The 20,806-nt window shown below is 45.1% G+C and overlaps 1 protein-coding gene across 1 annotated transcript in view; it reads left to right on the forward strand.

Moving 5' to 3' along the window:
* LOC106654481 (plexin-A4) overlaps positions 1-20,806 on the forward strand; it is a 189,849-nt gene that overhangs the window by 71,512 nt on the left and 97,531 nt on the right. The window contains exons 3-4 of the mRNA XM_014374400.2: positions 4,606-5,040; positions 6,629-7,381. Coding sequence (XP_014229886.2) covers positions 4,639-5,040; positions 6,629-7,381 — 1,155 coding nt within the window. The 5' untranslated portion in view covers positions 4,606-4,638. The remainder of the gene's footprint in view (positions 1-4,605; positions 5,041-6,628; positions 7,382-20,806) is intronic.

Raw genomic sequence — 20,806 nt, forward strand, 5'->3', positions numbered from 1 at the left:
GCAGCAATAGTCGGGCACTTTAATGCGCTTGCCAGAGAGAAAGGACGAAAATATTTGTTCAAGAGCTTTTCGCAACTTTAAGCTGGACAATTTGCATGACTTGTGCCGCTGTCGCTGCTGCTGTCACGCCGCTGCCGACAGCCCGCGCTGAGTGTGTATGTGTGTATATACGCGTATTATATATATGAATGCCGAGGCAGCATCAGCAGAGCCTCCCTTTTTACCTCCTGCGCCGCTGCCGCTGCAGTGCACCTCGCCCGCGCGCGCGCTGCTGACTGCTGCGCGCGAGAGAAAGTTTTAAAAGCCAAAGTGTGTATTTGTCCTCTGCTTTAACGAAATTTTCGCTTCTTAGCGAAACTTTACTTTTCATCTCTCTCTCGCACTGTGCGCACTGCTCGCTGCTCGCTCGCTCACCTCGCGTTCTTCACTTTCGCTAATAGCTTTGAAAAAATCCCGAGCCGACGACTTTCTGCGTTTAATAAGTGCCTCACTCGCGCGTGGCAGTGCCAGAAAATTCCACGCCACGAGAGAGGGACCGTTCTGATTGATGGTATACGTGTACAGGGAGCTTTTAAAAAATCGCGGCATTGTCCGTGCAGTGAAGGGAGTATCGAGTAGTAGTGCGAGCTTCTAGCCGTGGCATGTATAGACAGCTCATCTAGAAACTTGGCACTCTCTCTCGCGCGCGCGCGCGAAACTGCACATCTTAATGTAATATCGATTCGCCTAATGCCTCTTAAGAAAAGCAGGCAGAGAGATATATACCGAGCGCAAGTTTCCCAAACTCGACTTGCTGTTGCTGCCACTACTATTACTACCACTACTGCTTGTATCCTGAACTGCAGTTCGGTACTCGGCTACGAGCTAGATAGAGTATTAGGTTCATTTCGTAAGCTCCGACACATTCTCCGTATAGTAGTGCAGTCCCTTTGGAGTATCGCGAGCGAATTTTCATTTTGTTAAAAGGAAAAAGAAGAAAGTGAGCGAGAGACGGAGGTGAGCTCCGGGCTTCAATTCGATAAATCGCCCCCCTCATTTTTCTCTTAACCATCTTTTGTTTCATATACCTATAGGTATATAAAGATGTGTGTGCCGAGATATTTTTGTCCTCCTGAGTTGCTGCTGCTGCTGTCTACTGCCGCTGCTTTATTGTCGTTTCTTAAAAGAATGTTCGATGGCGAGAGACGACGACGACGATCTTTGGTATTTTTCCCTCTCCATGAGCGCGCGCGACGATATGAAGCTCGTTGTACGATTTTTCTCGCTCTCTTTTATGTAAGAGAAAAGTGAGAGAGAGAGAGAGAGAGGACTATATGAGGTTTCTTTGGAGGGTTTGTTTAATATAGCAGCTGCTGCTGTTTCTGTGTCCGTATAGCTATTTATCGATTGCCGCGCTCGGCCCCGATGAAATTTTTCCTTCCTTCCCTCCTCTTTTCGGATGCCAATATTGATATGTAATATATATTATATGAGAAAGAGGATTGAAATTAAAATAGCTGGGCACAAATGTGTCGCATTCCTGCTATGATAATATATCGGATACATAATTCAAATGGAGAAATATTTTTGAAAAATTAATCTGTGCGATTTTTGAATCATTTAAAACTGTAAAAATCAAAACTAGATACAGCTTGGAAATAAAATACGACGGCGAATTTATTTACTTAATGCTAAGACTTTGCTTCTTCTCGTTTGGTTTACAAAAATCGGCCATACGCCATCTAGTGGTAACTCCTGAACGACCGCGTGCTTGAATATAACACAAGTGGAATTTTGAACACTCTTGCCTTAGTTCTCAATAAACTGAATTATTGTCTTTCAAAATGACAAATTCATATTGGTTAAGTCAAAATGCAGTAAATTTGTTAATTTTGATGTTTCACGAAGAATCTATCTATCTATTTCACGAAGATTATAGATTTTCAACTTATTTTAAATGTACCAAAAGTCGCGCAACTTTGTAACGTCGAATAAATCATTAGAATATTATCGCTGCCATTTTGTCAAACAAAATTGTTCACGAGGGTTTATTTTTTACTCTTTTTTCTTTCTTTCTAATCGGTCAAGTGTCAAAAACGCCGAGGTAAGCTAGCATATCGTGCAACGCGTGACTGACATGTCAGCCGCGTGGAGCCTATACATATATACCTGCAGTGCAGCGCAGTACAACACAGGCAACAGTGTTGTAGCAGCACATTGCGTACATATATAAACGTATTCGACACGTTTTCTACGGTGCGCGTGGCGATATGCATGTACGTACTATGAACGTTCGGAATCGGGGGGTTGTTATAGCACGCGGAGCTTCTCTCGGTGTTTTTTAGCTTTTCGCGCAGTCACTTGTGCATATGTGTGAGCAATACCAGCCCCGAGATAACGTGCGCCGGGCTCGCGTGTATGTGGCACACACACACAGCTTTTGCTTCCTTCGGTATTATGGAACATTATGCAGCGCGCGGGTGTACGTACGTACGCGTGTTTGCTATTTATGCGTGCGTGCATGTGTAGTGGCAGCAGCAGCAGCACCCCGGCCACTGGGTGACTTTTTTTCTACCTCTCACTTCTTGCTGCATAATATAGGATTTTCGCTTGATATAATAATAAAAAAACAGTTGCGGCTTGTGCGCTCTCGCGTGTATTTCCGTGAGTACATTATTGAGATTAATATTGATATTAGAATGCAAAACACCGCGCCGAGAGAGTAGATTAGACTTTGAGAGACGAAATTAGCGTGACGCGGTCTCTCTCTCTCTCTCTCTCTACTCGTGAAAATGCATTGCTCTCTCATTTCCCCGGCTTGGAGTCGATTTATGAAACTTATACTCGCACAGTAAAAAAAGAAGAAAGTGCTCCGCGCTCTTTCGGTGCTATATATATACAAAACGTCGAAATCAAGCTAACGAAAACTTGGAAAATGTCATTATTCCTTCCTCGGTCCTTATCTCTCGCTCTTTTTCTCCGACTCTCTTTCTCCAATTAAACACGAGCGAGAAGGAGAGGCGATCTCCGAGCTTTTATTGCAATTGCACGCACTAACCCTGACGCGAATAGATATATAAAGCCCAAGTTTATACGACGCTCGGGCCATCCGAGAAATAGCTCTGCTGATGCACGGGTGTGTGTGTGTGTGTGTGTGTGTGTGTGTGTGTGTGTGTGTGTGTGTGTGTGTGTGTGTGTTTGTGTTTGTGTTTTTTTCTCTCTTCTCTTTTAAAAAATTCGATGCAACAAAAACAAGCCCAAACGAAAAAAAGAAAAAACCTCTTTGCTCCCGCTTACACGTTTCGATTGTATTATATACCGTTGCGAGGAGCAATTCAACTAATCCATTAGATTGAGAGTGAGAGAGAGAGAGAGAGAGAAAAGCCGAAGCTGCACCAAAGAGAGAGAGAGATAGAGAAGCGATCAGGTACGGCCGGAACGGTTTTAGTGCGCGTGATCACGTCACAAGGGCTCGGCCTCTATACTGTGTGCTGCTGCTGCTGCTGCACACTGTTGTGCACGGTATAAGATTAAGAAATCGCCACCATAATACAAGCTGGCAAAGAGAAGCAGCATGAGAGAGAGAGAGAGAGAGAGAGAGAGAGAGAGAGAGAGAAGAAATCAAGTTTGCCGCCGCGCGTGTAACGGCACCTGCGAAAAGCGTGTGTAATACATAAATCCGCAAGCTCTATTATAAGCCCTCTCTCCCCACGCTTTTATATACGTGCCTGTATAGTACGCTGTAGCTCCGTGTGCTCTCTTTTGTGGTCGTCGTCGTCGTTGTTGTTATGTGTGTGTATATTCCAAAATTTGTTCGGTGGCGCATAATAAGGTACTACGTACTCCCCCGGCCCTCTGCAGTGTGCCTCGATTTATAATCAGTTGACTGGGGCGTGGTCTTCTTCTTTTTTTTTTTTTCGGTTCGCTTCCTTTTGCCTCTTGCCCACCCTTCGATATACATATCGCTTTAATAACTTATACACTCCGCGTAAACGTGTAATACTAATAACGATAAATCCTCGATAATAGACCGGCCAGTTTAGTTCGATGACCCGCGAATTCTCATGATTTGTGAAAATGAATTTTCGGCAGCACGGGCCAATTTGGCCTCCGCTGTGTTGCATAGCTGCTGCTGCTGTATGCACGTGCATGTATATATTTTAACGAACGCACGATTTTTTTTTGTTGCTTTTTCAATCGATAAAGTTTAATTGAGCAACGGAGCGCAGCGCGCGCAAAACGTTCGTTAAAATTTATCCCTACTCGCGCGCGCGCTACTCGCTATATATACTCGCTCGGCGAGAGCTGATATTGATGCGATAGAAAAGCCAGACCCTTCTATTATGCTGCTGCTGCTGCTGCAGCTTTATGTACACGCGCTGCGCGCGCGTGGCCTCGTCCATTTACCAATGCAATAACGACGCTACTACGGCAGAATGAAAAAAAATAACGAAACGAAAGAGCAAATATTTGTCCCATTTACTGATTGATATAAACGTCATTTGAATTGAACGAGTATAATATACCGTTATTTCCAACAATAAAACAACCGACATAACACACAGTGTAATGTAATTGAAGCAGAGAACTAATTTTGATCTTGTTTTTTCTGTTCCTCTCGCACAGGTAACGACCTAAGGTGCATCCATCGAGGCTAGGATGTGCCAAGGGTCCAGAATGACGTCGACAAAAAGCACCACAATGGCCACGATGCCGGCTCTCGTCCTGCTGCTGCTGCTGCAGCTGTCGAGCTGCGCCCGGGCGGCCCGGCCGGAGGTCGTCGTCGCCCAGTTCCACGACGAGCAGGTGCACCGCATGAATCACCTGGTGGTGGACAAGAACACGGGCCGCGTCTACGTGGGCGCCGTCAATCGTCTTTACCAGCTCTCCCCGGATCTGAATCTGGTGGTGCGCGAGGTCACCGGGCCCAAGAACGACTCGACCGAGTGCTCGATGATCGACTGCCCGGAGAGCATGAGGAAGCTCCTGGACAACGTCAACAAGGCCCTCGTCATCGATTACACCACCACCAGGCTCATATCGTGCGGAAGCCTGTTTCAGGTAAGACATATACCAGCCAACAACCTCGAGTTTATACCGTGGTACTCGAATGCGCAGGAGTGAAAGTTGAGCGAGGAGATGCACGAGCCAACTCGCGGGTTCGACGACCTTTGACATTCGTGCATGCAGCAGTGAGCTCTCTTATAATGCGGCAATACGAGGCGCGCACGTACTCTATTTACATTATAAGCGCACATATTCATGTATGTGTGTGTGTTTATGGATGTGACGTAAGTCGATCAATTTTCTGCCGCGGCGAGAAAGTTTGAACTTTTGACCCTTGATAATCGATTTATTTTATATATATTTCGCGTGTTTATACGACGATGATCCCACCGTCTATATAATGTATGTAATCGATGCGCCAATTCGTTGGTTTTTTGTTTCGGCCTCCTTTTTATCGCGAAATTTATGCGCGGCAGCTACACTAATTTATTATAACGAGAGAGCGAGCGAGCTAACAAATCGACGCGCGGCTAATTGAAGCTCCACCGATACGGGCGGCTAGCTCTCGCTTTTGCATATATAAAATTCATTCGCGTAAACATATAAATAGATCGAGCGTGTATATGTGTGTGTTTGTGTGTGCCCCAAGAGAGCAAGATGCATACAGAGAGAGAGAGAGAGAGAGAGAGCAACGATGTGTAACAATTGAATCGACGAGCTGCTGGCATTTATTATTGCGTAAAAATATTTTCCGTCCACGGGCGTATAAATATCAAAACGCTGCGAGGCATTTTCGGCGCGTGCGTATTTTCATTTTGTATTGTATCGTGTATCAACGTACACGTTGCGAATACGCGAGAGGCAGAGTACACGAGATACGTATACGTACGCCATTGGAGGAGTAAGACAAAAGCCAAATAGAATAGCACATACAGAATCCCCCAATCCAGATAAGGAATTCCCATATAAAGTCAAGCATGCTACTACCAGCTAGCATATAGAGAGGCTCGAGCGTGACTCGGAGCTCTTTTATTTTCGTCGTCGCGAGTCGGCCCTTACTGCAGCACGAGAACAGCAGCAACAATGCCGAGGATGTATTCCGATGTACTGCTCCGAGGCTTGGCGCGCTAATTTTACGTCACGATCGCGTCAAAAAAATATTTTCTTCGACTCATCGCGCCGGTTATTGGCGTTTTTTTTTTTATTTAAAAACTTTAAGCCCAAGACCTCGTTTAACTTTTTCGCTTGCGCAAACTTATTGTAACGAAAAAAAAGGAAACGAAAGAGAGAGAAAGAAAAAAAAGAAAAGTAACTTCTAGTCGAGTAGCCAGCGCGTGTATACACGTCGGTTTTTGCCATCGTTGTAAAAAATGTCAAGTACAGCTCGCTCGCTCGCGTTTCGAGGCTCGTGTATAACCGGCCAACGACGAAAACTATCTCTGCAGCGGCAGCAGCGGCTACAACCTGTTGTATGGCCCGCGTCCGCTCGCGAAAGTTTGCATGGCAAGGCCAGGCCGTTATAAACGTTATATATACATTATATATAACATCCTCCTCCTCGCTCGTTCACTCCTGCACGAGGTCAACGAAAAGTTTCGTCTGCCAAAACACGTTTAATAATTGTCTCGTATGGTATTTTCAGGGCATGTGCGACGTGCGCAATCTGCACAACATCTCGGACGTGGTGCAGGTGGTCAAGGAGCCCGTGGTGGCCAACAACGCCACCGCCTCGACGGTGGCTTTCATCGCCCCGGGCCCGCCCAATCCGCCCGTCTCGCAGGTCATGTACGTCGGCGTCACGTACACCGGCAACTCGCCCTACCGCTCCGAGGTGCCGGCCGTGAGCTCCAGGTCGCTCGATCGCGACCGCATGCTCAACATCGCCGACTCGGCGGTCACCACGGGCACCCGCATGTACGTCAACTCGCTGTCGCGCGAGCGCTACCCCATCAACTACATCTACGGCTTCAGCAGCGAGGGCTTCAGCTACTTCCTCACGACACAGCTCAAGTCCACGAGCACGGCCGTGTACATCTCCAAGCTGGTGCGCGTCTGCCACGACGACCAGCACTACTACTCCTACACGGAGATACCGATCGAGTGCACGTCGAGCAAGGGCAAGACCTACAACCTCGTGCAGGCCGCCTACATGGGCAAGGCGGGCTCGGTGCTGGCCGGCGACCTCGGCAACACGCCCCAGGACGACGTGCTGTTCGCCGTGTTCGCCGAGAGCGACAGCCCCAACAGCAGCAAGCCCAAGAACCAGTCGGCCCTCTGCGTTTACTCGCTCAAGGCCATCAGGCGGCGCTTCATGAGCAACATACAGAAGTGCTTCAGCGGCGAGGGCGAGCGGGGTCTGGACTTCATATCGCCGAGTCACAACTGCGTATCAACGGTGAGTACCTATACTACTGCTACTGCTACTACTATAGCTTCGTATTATTCTCGAGACTCTTTTACAACGTCGAATCGATACTGCGCGCTGCGCGATAAAAAGAAGAAAACAATCGCAGACATAATAAAAATTGCGACTAGCGGCACGATGTGTGTATATACTCTCTCATCGTTTTATATATATATACACACACAGACATATATTGTGCACTTCTGTGCAAACAGCAGCAGCGGCTACAGCAGCAGTAGTAACAGCAACGCCGAAGAAAGTCGAAATCGTCTCTTTTCGCTGCAGCGCAAATCCTTACTTCCAATAAAATCGAATCTCAGCTCGCTCTGCGCTGCCAATACTATACGGGCCGCTCGACACAAGATGAAAAACATTTGTTTCTTTTCCTTTATTTGTCTGCGCGAGTATTTGTGTTGTGTGTATGTACGCACACACACACAGCACACACGTCGAGCAGTGCACTACTATAGAAAATTGCTTCTTTGCCCGCGAGCTCGTGCGCGCATCTCGTCAAGCCGATCTATACCCCCGCACGTATTTAAAGCTTCGGTATCGGTATATATGTACTAATCAAGCGCGCGCGTAGACGTCTACCACTACTCTGTGCACGATCCAACGAGGCTTAGTTTTGATAAGCTCCTGTGCACACTGCTGTTACTGCTGCTTAACGAGATGACTTAAAAATGACACAGCAAGAAAATGTCTTGACAGGCAAGCCTATTATAATAAACAGAGAGAAAGAGTATAAGAAACGCGCTCAAGCCTGAATAATGAGAAAAATTTGCTTCTCTGTTTTGAAGTGCTATTTTCGACCACGGCGACAACAACTTTCCCGTGTGCAGTCGAGTTTAATTTTATCGAATTAACTTTATCAACGCTGCAACGAGAAATCCTTTGGCAATGAGTCAAGAATGATAGTCCACTGAATTTAGTTAATTTTAAATTCTTTTAATTTATACTCGCTTTTTTCGTTTATTACAAATTATACAGCCTGCACCCATTGTAATAAAGTACAGAAAACATCATTTTCGTAAGAGAAGAATCCCATATAAATATATGGTGCAATGGCACGTATATAGTTCGCGAGAATCCAATCCTCTTTTCCTCGGGTGCTACATGTAAAATCTGGACGTTGGAGCTCTCAATGTATGTGTCTATGTGTGCGCGCGCTGTCTAGAAGTAAAAGCGTGTTTAAGCCGCGAGAATTTCAACAGCGAAGAAAACTTAACCCAGATAGAGAGAAAAAAGGAGCTCGAAGCTTGCAGGCTAAGAAGAGCATGTGTGCATGTGTATGTGTGTATGTGTGTGAGCTGATACAAGGGCGACTTTTCTCTATGTTGCGCTTTGGATTTTTTTTATTCTTCTTCTTCCTCTCACTCACTCGCACTCACTACTCTCTCTTTCTCTCTCTCTCTTTCTCTTGGCTTCGTTGTGCGCGAAGTTAGCGCGTTCGGTGTGTGAAAGCTCTTTAAAAAGACGCGTCAGAAAAGAAAATGGCTAGTATATAGCATAGGAACGTCTAGAGCCCCTTCTCTCTCTCTCTCTCTCTCTCTGCTGTTGTAGACGTTGAATCTTTTAGACTCGATACTACTAGGCGGCTTCGTGTTGTTTCAACAAAATGAATACGCTTTAGCTTCCGCGCGTTTACTTTTACTCTTCTTTGCACTTCTTTCTTTATACTCCGTTTTTCTTTTTTTTTTTCTTTTTTTTTTATAAATTGAATCCGTAACGGTTTCGAATTGAATTTATGTATAGTTGCATATTTTATGACCTCGAACGCGCGCGGCGGTGGTATATACTATACGCGGGAGCATTAAATGGGATATACCTACGTTTTCATTTCCTACATACTATAGTGCCTATAGTAGTGTAGTAGCAGTGCGCGCGAAATCGTAGTATGCATTCGAAATCCAATTCTCTGCATACTCTATAATACTGTACGCTCTCCTTTTTGTCGAAGGCATTTACTTATTTCTTTTTCTTTTTACCCCGAAAAGTCGGTGTTGTGCAACGGCGATGAGAAAATCGCCGGCAAAGAAGAAGCTTAAAAGTGAAAGGGAAATGTGCACAGCGTATAACGATCTCTCGCGGAATAAGCGAGAAATATAAATCAATCGCGAGAACGCGCGCGAGACGATACACATTCACACACGTACACTTACTAACACACACACACATACACACACGATGTGTAACAGGTGCTATTTCGATGGTGTATATAATATATATCCCGTTTGTGCCGCGCTCGGTAATGCATCCTTAAACGAAAGTTTTTCCCTTCTTTCTTATTTCGGGCGGCTCTTGCTTGCTGGGCGCTGCTGCTGCTTGTTCTTTGATATTTTTGCCTCGGAATATAAATAAGCAATGAAAAAGCCATGTCAGCGGCACTAAACATCGTCTCAACCCCCGGTGCAAATGCCCACCCCCATGCTTTTGCGCTTTAATTCGAAATTGAATTGCTTTCCCTGTTAGCTCTCTTTCTCTCTCTCTCTCTCTCACTCTCTCGAAAAACAAGCTCCATTTTAGGTAGAAAAATGCTTTCGTTCCTCGTTATACAAGCGCGCGGAGAACGGGGGTCGGTGGGCGACCAGCAAGCAAAATAAAGTCGACACCGAGGAACGAATGGAAAATGTTCAATCAAGAGTCTAACTGCCACTGCTGCATACTGCTGGGAAAATGATCGTGTCAAAAGAATTTTTGCTTATATAAAACGAAGTGGACTAGAAGAAAGAAAAGAAAAGAAGAGTTGAGATCGTTTGCTCCATCATTTTTTTATTATTTTTTCATTTTATTTTATTTCATTCAAATAGTAGAAGTACAGCAAAAGAAAAAGAGTGGAAAAGAGAGATGAGGAATTGTTTCTTTCTCGCCTTATTACCCGAAGACGAACGGAACGAGTGAACGAGCGAGAGGTAGGGAGACAGGGCGAACTCGGAGTGCAGCGCATAGCCATCTCGTTTATCTCAAGTAACTGTATAACGAGGGATTAAGACACGCATATACGCAAAAGGTCTCCGAGCCTTTTATATGCGCCTAAAGGAGGAGCGAAGTTTAAAAATTGATGCCTTAAAAAGAAACTGAAACGGTTATCTTAATTCAAATCGAAGCAGCAGCAGCAGAGTTTTAAAATTACGAGCCCGCCTCGATCGCGAAATTCTTTTTTCTCTTTTCTCCTTTTTTTCCTTTTTTTTTTATTTTAGTTCCATTCTCCAGATCAATCGAGAATTTTCATTCTTCTGGGGCAAAAGAGAGCTGTTTGACATTCACGCGCGCGTAGTCGATCAAACGGATCGCGCAGCTCTGATTTATTCTTCTCGCGCGAGACCCGTGTGCGCGCACACATATACCATAGTCGGTTGAAACAGATTTTGTCCTCGTCGATGGCCTAGTGAACGTCGAACTGGTTTTTATTAGTTCGTCCGCGTGTACACATTCGCGCAACACACAGCAGCAGCATCGGCAGCGGGGCATGATTAATTGTGATTGAATTTCTTTGGATGACACATTCAACGCTCGCTGCAGCAGTACAAAACTCGTTTCATTTTCGGTCAAGAATGAAAAATCCACAGCAGCAGCACACACGGTATATAACAGCAGCAGCGTCAGTTAATTAAAATTATGCCAGTAATTCCAAATTACGCGCGAGTCGAGTGAAACGCGCTCTTATCTTTGGAATATCGCAATGCGCGCGTCGACGCACGGAGAGAGAGACTCCTCTAACTACATGATAAAATGAAAAAGTTTCAGTACATAAACAAGATATCATACTGCGTTATTTATGCGGAACGAAAATAAAAAGAAGCGAAGAAGGAAAGAAGCACGAAAAATACAGGCAGCGAAGAAAGTTTTTGTGCGCAGGCAAAGTAACTTGTGCTCTTCGCGCGCGCGCACAAGGCCAAGAATGATCATCAATAAGAATTTATCAACGCTAGCTCGTCGCTGCTATATAGTCGAAAAAAACTTTGCTCGAGCTCTAGCTTGCTTGTGTTCCGAGAATGTATTTGTTATCCCATTGGCAGGTTCCATCTTGTATACATCTCGGCAAAGGGGCTGCTCGGGAAATGCACATGATCGAAAAGTTCTCGACGAACGACGAGGCGGACGACACAAAATTAAAAGCAATCATTCGCGTCGAGAGCAAAGAATTTATCGGGAAATTACGAAGCTCTTGTGTGTGTGTGTGTGTGTGTGTATGTGACGTGGCATGCATTCGTGCATGAATACAATCCGAAGATTTACTAAAGAAATGATACATTATAATCTTTAATATTTGCAAAAGTCGCAGAGTGAGTAAATCTCGACTCGATGTTTTACTCTTCGGATAATAAAATATAATCCGTCTTTTGAAATTCTCTTCTCCCTTTTCTATTGTAGCTCCGTTATATACTCCTTTCTTTCTTTTTTTTTTCGTCAAACTCGAGGCTTCTCTCCTCTTTTTCTGCGCCATCGTGAAATGATTTTTCCGAGCCGGGTAGCTCGCGCGCGCGCATGCAAAACCCGATTCAGAGAAGATTAACCCATGGAAATTTTCCTCCTCCATTCGTTTCCTTGACATCTGAATCTGCAGAGGGATATATACACTCAGATACACACACACTCACATAGTGCACACTATGAATTATACCATTCGATTTTGCAAACGAGTATATAGTATCGAAAAGAAAGAGCTGCCTATTATTTATCTATAAATGTACATCGAATCTCGATATATCAGGCTCTACAGGGCTCCGCGATTCAAAGTACATTACCCGAGCAGTAGTGCGAGACAATTATTTAATTGCCAGATTTCTCATGAGATCTCTCTCTCGTGTGAAAAAAGGCCACATTTCTCATTGCGCGCTCTTTTGGCACATATACACACGTACGTACGACTCCTCGATGCGGTAATATAAAAAATATAGCCATTCACGAAATTCCGCGCTGCGGCGTATCAATCATCGAGAGAGCACCTATAATACTACTATATACTAGAGCTAGCAGCGCAGGCAATCACGCAAAGAGGCTTTTTCGTCTATTTCTATTTCTCATCCCTCCTCTACTCGCCCCCCGCCACCGCCGCCAATCAAGGGGTACCTCGGCTCTTTTCTTCCAATTTTATCCTTTCAATCGCTCTTGAATAATCCACAAGCACGAGCAGCTACTAGATGTGTGTAGCACAGTATATACTGCCGAGGCCAACAATTGCGCGGACCAGCGGCAGCAGCGAAGAGCAGGAGGGAGGGTTATCATGAAGGCTTGCGGTTAAAGGGAATCGATCGTTTCGTGTTTAACGACTTCAACGCTGCTCGCTATACGTGCGCAGCGCTGCATCACGTAAGCTTCCGGCTTTGAAAGTCGCTGCTGCTCTATGCACCCGGGTTCGCTGCTCCTCTGTGCTTCATGCGTGTCTTCGACGCGTCGATGCTCGTGTGTGCCATCGATGATGACTGTTCGCTTCCTTTTTTCGCTTTATTTTTTTCTCTTCCTCCTCCTCCTCTTATTCTTTTTTTCCTTACGAGATTGACGGCAACCGGGTTTCATGCTGCTGCTTCCTGCGCGAATTTCAACTTTTTATTTGCACGACGTAGAGGGATTTAAACTTTTTTAAAAACTGACGACGTAAAAGCTTTAAAAGAGCAGATAGATATTTGCTACCGAAAGGGCGCACTGTAAATCATTGATCGAAGCCCTCAGCCCTATAAATGGCAAACACCATCAACAATCGACGTATCGATGTATTTTGCAATCGAATTATCCGCTTTACACTTGCAATATTCTCTCGCTCTCTCTCCTATCCTCTTTGTCGGTAAACTAATTTGTCAGCTCTGCACACATACGCGCGCGTGGGTGCTTGCAAGCGACGAGCTTTCGAACCATGCCAAGCGAGCGGTGTAGACGCGCTTTGGATCGAGTTTGTGCGGATTTCAGAAGTTATCGCAAAAGTTTTAATTATGAACCACGCGCGCTGTTACAATTAATCTTAACAGATGTCGTTGTGTCTGACGCGGCTCTGGGCTTGCGGATTGGAGTAGTTGCGATATGTGTGAGCGTCGACGACCACGTCGAAGTGTGTGCGAGTCAAAATATGAGCAGAATTCGCGAAAAATTTTTTATAACTTTTTGACGACGGCAAAAAATCTATACTATAATAAAATGATGTATCTGAAAAGTATAAAAAACGATACCGAGACGGCTGCATTGTCTATTTTCGAGAAAGGACAAATGTCGCGGATGATGATAACAAAAAAAAGTCAACGACGCAGCGAATTTTTGCCCGTTATAGAGAGAGATACTACTGCGCGAGCAGTGGCGCATCGAATAAATCATAAAACTCGAGTTAGTGACAGACAGTCAAGCGCATTTGCTCAGTACTCCCCCAACAAATGAGTATTATTGCTCGACGTCTCCTTTTACTACCTGGAGCGAGCCGAGCCCCGTGCGCAAAAAGAAAAGAGAGTAACGGAGCGAAGAATCGCGCACACCACCACCATCCCCTGCACACGTAAGTATATATATTCCCTATACCTTTATCGGTTCTACCGTTTGGAATGTCATCTGGCGGGGGAGGTATAAGAAAGAGCGGGTTATAAACGGCATATCGATTTGCACCACGACAATTTTTTCTCTCTCTCGCGCTCGAAAGTTAGAGAGGAAGGGAAAATTCGGCAGTCCAAGAGAGAGAGAGATAAAGGCGACGACTTTGTAATGGAGATCAATGGCGCGCGGCAAACTCTTACTTATATATTATACCTCTATATGAGTAGGGGAAAATTTCCTCGAGATTTTATATTTTACGCCACTCGATTTCGCGGCTTTTTTAATCTGATTTTGCGTGTGTAAGTGTGCGTGAGTGTGTGTAAGTGTGGGGGGCCTCACATGTGCTCGCTCACTCGGTCGGTTCAGGCATTGTCTCTCTTCTCGCTATAAATCAAAACGCGCATACGAGCGCGTTGAAAGATTAATTTAGCGTTTCATTTAACCTCGGAGATACAAATCTTCGACGTCCGAGTCATAAAAGCCACACAAATCATCTTTATATACGACACTTTCACTTGGTCATGTGCGTGTGTGTGTGTGTGTGTGTGTGTGTGTGTGTGTGTATGCGAACGTACGTACGTATCCGTAGAGCTACGAGCAGCCTCGAGTCAATGGCATTTGCGCTGCTGCAAAACAAAAGCTCATTATTTCGCATATCCAGAGCTTTCGCGCCCACAAAACTCGTCCACGATAATCCATCTGCATCTGTGCACATCTAATTCAGCCGCGCTCTCACGTTCGCACGTACATAAGTACGGGTCAGTGCTCGATTGTTCGCGCGACGACGCGAGAAGAAAAGCGTACGCTACGTACCGTCTTATAATAGTGATGCATTCGCCGAGGCTCTGCGCGTGAAAGTCCGATCGCCTCGCGCGCTGCGCACTGCAGTAGAAAATTTGCGTGAAAAAAAAAGGATTTATTCACGCTTTCTTTGCATCGATTTTGCGCGCGGCCGTGTGATAGATCGGCTCCGCGCGTTCGGAAAAGTCTCTATCTATAACTGCGAAGCTCGAAAGAATCCGTTCGCTATCCGCTGGCAGGCTTTTGTGCGTCGTATATAGGTACGGATATCAGCAGCAGCAGCAGCAACGCACAACGGCTGTAGTACGGCTGCACAGATCGCACGGGGTGATATTTTCGCGTACGCGACTTTTGAGCAGAAAGTTTCGACTTTTTTTTTAAATTTTATTTTATACATATAATACGCGATACACACGTATGCTGCTCTCGCGAATACGCCGAGGGCATCTTTTTGCCTACGCACTGCACACGATAATGTATAACGGGGTTTAATGCGAGCAGCAGCAGCAGCAGCGACTCCCAGTGAATTTTAATTTAAATTTCTAAAGTCCTTATAGAAGTTGCTGCTGCTGCTGCGAGAGCTGAATGTATAACTGTATCGGACTCGTCGAGCGCGATATATACGCGAAATTCAAGCTCGAGCTGCTGCTCTTGCTGCTTGTGCCGGGGCAAAACGATTTTAGCTCGTAAAAAGCAAACTCTAAACGCGGTCGAAGGAAAGTTTCTCTGTGTGTGTATGTCTGTGTATGTACGTGCACACGTTTGTATATATACATATTATAGCGCGTTCTAGAAGGCAATGCATCGAGCATCATTAATCTTTATGATATTTCGCTTGCGCGCGCCTGCGAGAGAGAGTCGTGTATATGCGCCGTCGCCGCCACCGCTAAAGAGAGAGAGAGAGAGAAACCACGCGCGCGACGCCCGACTTGTGTTTTCCGCGTATAATGGAGTATTGGACTTTGCCGTCGTTTGCGCAAAAATAATCGCGACAAAGTCAATTTTATTACTCCGAGTTTGAAATGTGTATCGCCGCCCCGGCGATGGAAGCAAGCGAGCAAGCAAGCAAGCAGCAAAAAAAGCTCATATTCGCGTCGCGCGTCGCCCGAAATCGATAAATCAGCAGCCGATCCGACCCGAGAGTTGTTGGGTGAAAAAGAAGGAAAAAAAAGGAACGAAGGAAATTCGTATTGGCACTTGACCGTCAACAGCGGCAGCAGTAAGAGCAACTATGTTACGCGCGCGCTAACTACTCGTCGAGGCTAGGTATACTTATGGGACCTCGTTTACACCTCTTTATGCGGGTTACATACGTGACCGAATTGTTATTTTTTCACATATTGCACTGTGTGTATGCTCGGCTGTAGATTCGAGCTTTTTTCTCACGCCTTATATTTTACGACCGAATATGAAATCCATCGATAGATTTTTTTTTTAACTTTTTTTTGGAGAAATAATAATCATACTAATTATTTTTTAATTCGTTGCAACGCTCAAAGTCAGTTTCCTTCTTCTTCTTCCTCTTTTTTTTATTTTATTCCTTTTGCTTCTTATCGGCGCGTCACAGGCCTCGGCCATAAGCCACCACCGCGCTAGGATCTTTTCTAACGAGTTATTGAAAGTTTTATAGAGAGAAAGAGAACGAGCGAGAGAGAGAGACTGGATGAAAAGAGAGAGAGAGAGAGAGAGAGAGACGCGCGCGCGCGATGATGCGGGTGTTGCTCTGAAAGGTTGTTAAATCTAGTAAAAGCTCGCGGCGGCGACGGCAGCAGCAGCAGCAGCCAACGGACCGATTGAAAGGGCGCGCGCGGAAAACGAGGTTATCGAGATTTTTAATTGAAAATATTGCACGGCTCTCTCTCTCTCTCTCTCTCTCTCTCGTTGAAAGAGTTATGAAAATCTATTTTCAGCCTGCCGTTCGCACTATCTCCGTGATCGAGGGAGAGAGAGAGAGGAAGAGAGAAAGAGAGGAGAAGGATTATGCTAGCTGGGATTTGTTGAAAAACTGGAGTGCAGCAGCGGCGCAAGCGGAGAGCAAGCTGATTTTACGTTAAATTTACCGTGTCAAGCCCGTAGAGAGAGAGAGAGCACTTTTTGTGCTGGTAAACTGCATGTAAAAAAGCTCGCGCGCGCTTGGGGGCGGAGAATTTTGTAATCGAGTCAGAAAAGCGCACGCGCACGATACATCCATAAAAATGCTAATGAATCTGCAGCAGTAGGCGCTTGTAAAAAAAAGAGGGCGAGCAAGAACGATGACAATCGCTGATTTCCATGTTTTGCAAAAGAGACAGAGAAAAAGATTCGTGGCCTTATTCGATGTTCAGCGAGTAAACGCGAATAATCAGCCGAGATCATTACGCATTCGCTATAAGCTTTCTCTCTTTCTTTCTCTCGGGCAGCTCTACACCTGCACTTTAATTGAAAAAAGCTCAGCCGCTGCACCTTTTTTTTTTGAGCTAGCTTGCATCCGTACACGTCTGAAATCACGTTCAATTAATCGGCTGCTCTGTTCAGGTGTGTATAATTGTTTAGCTCCGAGGCTGCGCTTATACGTACACGAGCACCCGCACACGAATACACAGACGCACACGTACACATTACACCTTTACACACATGTACGAACATACATACACACACGCGCGCGCGGCGACGAAAGTTTCGTCCGTCCGATCGTTACTAACGCAATAATCGAGGGGCGAAGAGAAACGCCAAAGTCAAAGTGCCCTGGCTACTACTACTACTACTGCAGCTGCAACAGCGGCGGCGGCTGGGGCTGCCCGAGTAATGAAAGGATAAACTGTTCCTGTCCGTATATACGCGTCGGCGGCGGCGAAGGCTATACGTGCTTCGGTCGAGCTTGAAAATCAGTTGCTGTGCTGCCGAGGATCCGTGTGTGCGTGTGTACGTGTATATGTGCGCCGTTGCGCTTGTAGTACTACGCGTCCAAGAGAGCAAACTCTCGAGCTGTTAATTTACGTTCGACGAGAAGTTGGTACGCTGCCGCTGCCGCCGCCGCTGCTGCAGTGCAGTGCTGCGGATCAAAATGCGATTTTACGAATGCGGAAAAACCATTCGATCGGGTAAGCCACGCACATAGTTTTGAATAGCAGCCCATATATATACACAACGCGGAGAGAAGTTAGTGCGGGAGGGAAGGGGGAAGCTTTGTACAAGTGGGTATTATAGTATATAGCAAGAGAGAGAGAGAAAGAGAATCGAAACAAAAGCTCTATACGCCTGCCTTGCTATGTGTGTGTGTGTGTGTTCCACCCGAAAAGTCGGAAAAGCGGATGCATGCGCAGCGAAATTTCTCTCTCTCCCACCCCCGCTCTTGTTTAATTAATTGATACGTCGATAATTAATAGCAAAAGCCCTGCTACTGCTCTGTTGCTCTCTTTGCTTCAAATCTCTGCCTCTCTCTCTTCTACTCTCTCCCCATTCATTAGCTTTACACCGCAAACTCTCTGTGTATGTGAGTAGTAGCTCGATGTGTGTCGCGCTCGAGCGAGCTTTGTGTCTCGGTTTTTATCGAATAATTGCACTCGCCGATTGCCTTCTCCTACTGCTTCTTCTTTTGCTGCTTTTGCTGCTGCTTCTTTACGCGCGACAGAGGAGTATGATTAATTGCGAAGGAAGATAAGGGCGGAAAAGATACTCTCTTTTATTGCGACTTTTCTTTTTGCCCTCAGCTCTCTCTCTCCCACGCGTTACGGTGTATTGGCAAAATGCTAATTTAAAGGAAATTGTTTGTGCTGAAAGCTCTGCGCGCTTCTCTCTGTACTGTTGCCACCGCCGCCGCTGCCTAATGGGCTTTCAGATGCTCTACAACGGCTTCTTTGTTTTGCTAACTTTTTTTCCTCCTTTTTGCGTTATTCATTGGAAGCAATTGATAAAAAAAAGAAGTAAAACTACGTGTCGGACAAATTGTCACACGGTCAATCAATCTAAAAGCTTTAATGAAAAATTCATGCGCGATTGTTCGTATACATAGCCTAGCATGTATATCCAGGATGTTATGCATGTGCGTGCGCGTGAAGGATAGAGTCTTTATTATTTTTTTTTTTTTGTTTTTTTTTTTTCAATAAACGGCTATGCACGTCTGACGGAGGAAATGTCATAAATGATTCACCTTGATGTGTATCGCACACGCGAAAAGTCATGCAATTTCCAGGGCCACACGTTTCAATCGTTTCACTACCGACAGACGAAAAAAAATTGATACATCTCATATTTCTTCGATATAACACACCGAAATGTAACGCGTCGCGCTCGGCCTTTTTGTTCTCTAGCTTATACCGCACACCGGGATATGTCAGCTAGTATCGAGGTTTATTTTTTTCATAAGTGCGATTGTGCCCGCGTGTGTGTATACATGTGATTATTATATACGATTGGCTTATTATTAGACCACAACAATGGCCGTGTTCTATATTTAATCGAGCGATTTAATAATTTTCCGAGCTAACTGCTTAGATCGAGCACGACAATTTCCACACACACGTACACACAGCACGCACGCACGTAAGAAAGCAAATTATGGCTTATGCCACTTAAACGAAGAAGAGGAGCGTGAACAAATAATAAACAAAAAAAAACATATGTATTAGCGAAGAGAAAGCTCTAATGGCACGGGTCTAGAAGCGCCTAGCTCTTGCTTCGTTAATTTTATGCATCCTACCGTAAGGGAGTTAGGAAATATACAGAAGAAAAATATAAGATGTTTTCTTTTTTGCGCCTCCGTATGCGGCGTATACCCGAACGAGGGGAGATTAGTCTAATGGCTGTTATAAGCGATTAGAGAAAGAAAGGCGATTTCGAGTTTGCGAAAGGATTTTGTTTTGTGTATTATTGTTGTTTCTGACTACGTGAGCTGATTCCAAAGACCAGCGTTATATAGGATTTTCGACTTTTACTAAAACTCTCTATTTGCGCAGACACACACACACGCTCACACACGTGCGCGCGCGAAAGATTAAACTTGCCTCTCGCTCCGGGATGATATTATACTTAATCGCTCAAGAGTTGAGAAACTATTTTTTTTCACTCGCTCCTCGTCGTGACTTTGGCCTGATCGAAGTGTGCGTATAATGAGAAGAATAACATTTGCATTTCTCCTTTCCGGCGGCAGTGGACGAGAATCGAAGACTTTATTTCGAGCTAGCGAAGTTTATCGGCGTTTCTTTGACAGTAAAAACCTCTGCTACTCGGCTTCGATTTAAATTAAACGCTTAGCCGTAATCAAAAAGTTTTCTTTATATACCCAACCCTCCACCCGCAGCGGCGGCAGCAGCAGCGATTGAGCTTTTCTCTTTTCTTTTTTCTGACCTATCGGAGCTAAGTGTTCATTTTTTTTCCATTCATTGTACTTTTCTATATACGTATACAGAGAGTGAATATCGATGCATTGTTTATCCCTCCCGTATCGTGCAGCCGCGCGCACGGGTGATGTATCGATTTTTTCTGTCCAAGCCGCGCGTAATTAAACGTCGTCGATGTATTAGCTGCGCGCGGCCTCTAGCTGTGCTGGCTGCTCCGAGCTTACAAAGGGAATTACAAATATATAACATTTCATTTGACTTTGATGGTGGAAAATGTCTTCATTTCTCCTCGTGCACGTGCGCCTGTGAATCATAATTTATCAGCGAAAAGCCGTGTAGTGGCGCGCGGGAAAACTTGACTTCCGTTCTAATATTGGTTAGCTTCAGCTGAAATTTCATTATTAGTCATTTTGTTTCGCTACTTTTCGTCGTTTCGTTCTGCCAATCAAGCCAGTCGCCGCCGTCGCCGCTTTTTTTTATTTTTGTTTTCATTTTCCTTCCTTTATTTTCGGGATAGTGTATATAAACCACGACGCAGATGAACTGTGTGCCGTGCGCGTTTTAATAAATAAAAAAAGTTACACGGGGTAAAGTGCCGCTCGCAACGTTGCAACTACAGCGACGCCGCTATCGATTTATGTCAGGCAAGAAGAGAGAAATAGATAAAGAGAGAGAGAGAGAGAGAATTCGCGAATTTATAAATAATCTTTCGATGCCAAGTCGCGCGCACGTAATGATTACTGAAGCAGCGATGGCTGGCTTGTATAACATTATTTTTATA

The sequence above is a fragment of the Trichogramma pretiosum genome, unplaced genomic scaffold, assembly GCF_000599845.2.
Source record: "Trichogramma pretiosum strain Unisexual culture from Peru unplaced genomic scaffold, Tpre_2.0 scaffold46, whole genome shotgun sequence".
Lineage (NCBI taxonomy): Eukaryota > Metazoa > Arthropoda > Insecta > Hymenoptera > Trichogrammatidae > Trichogramma > Trichogramma pretiosum.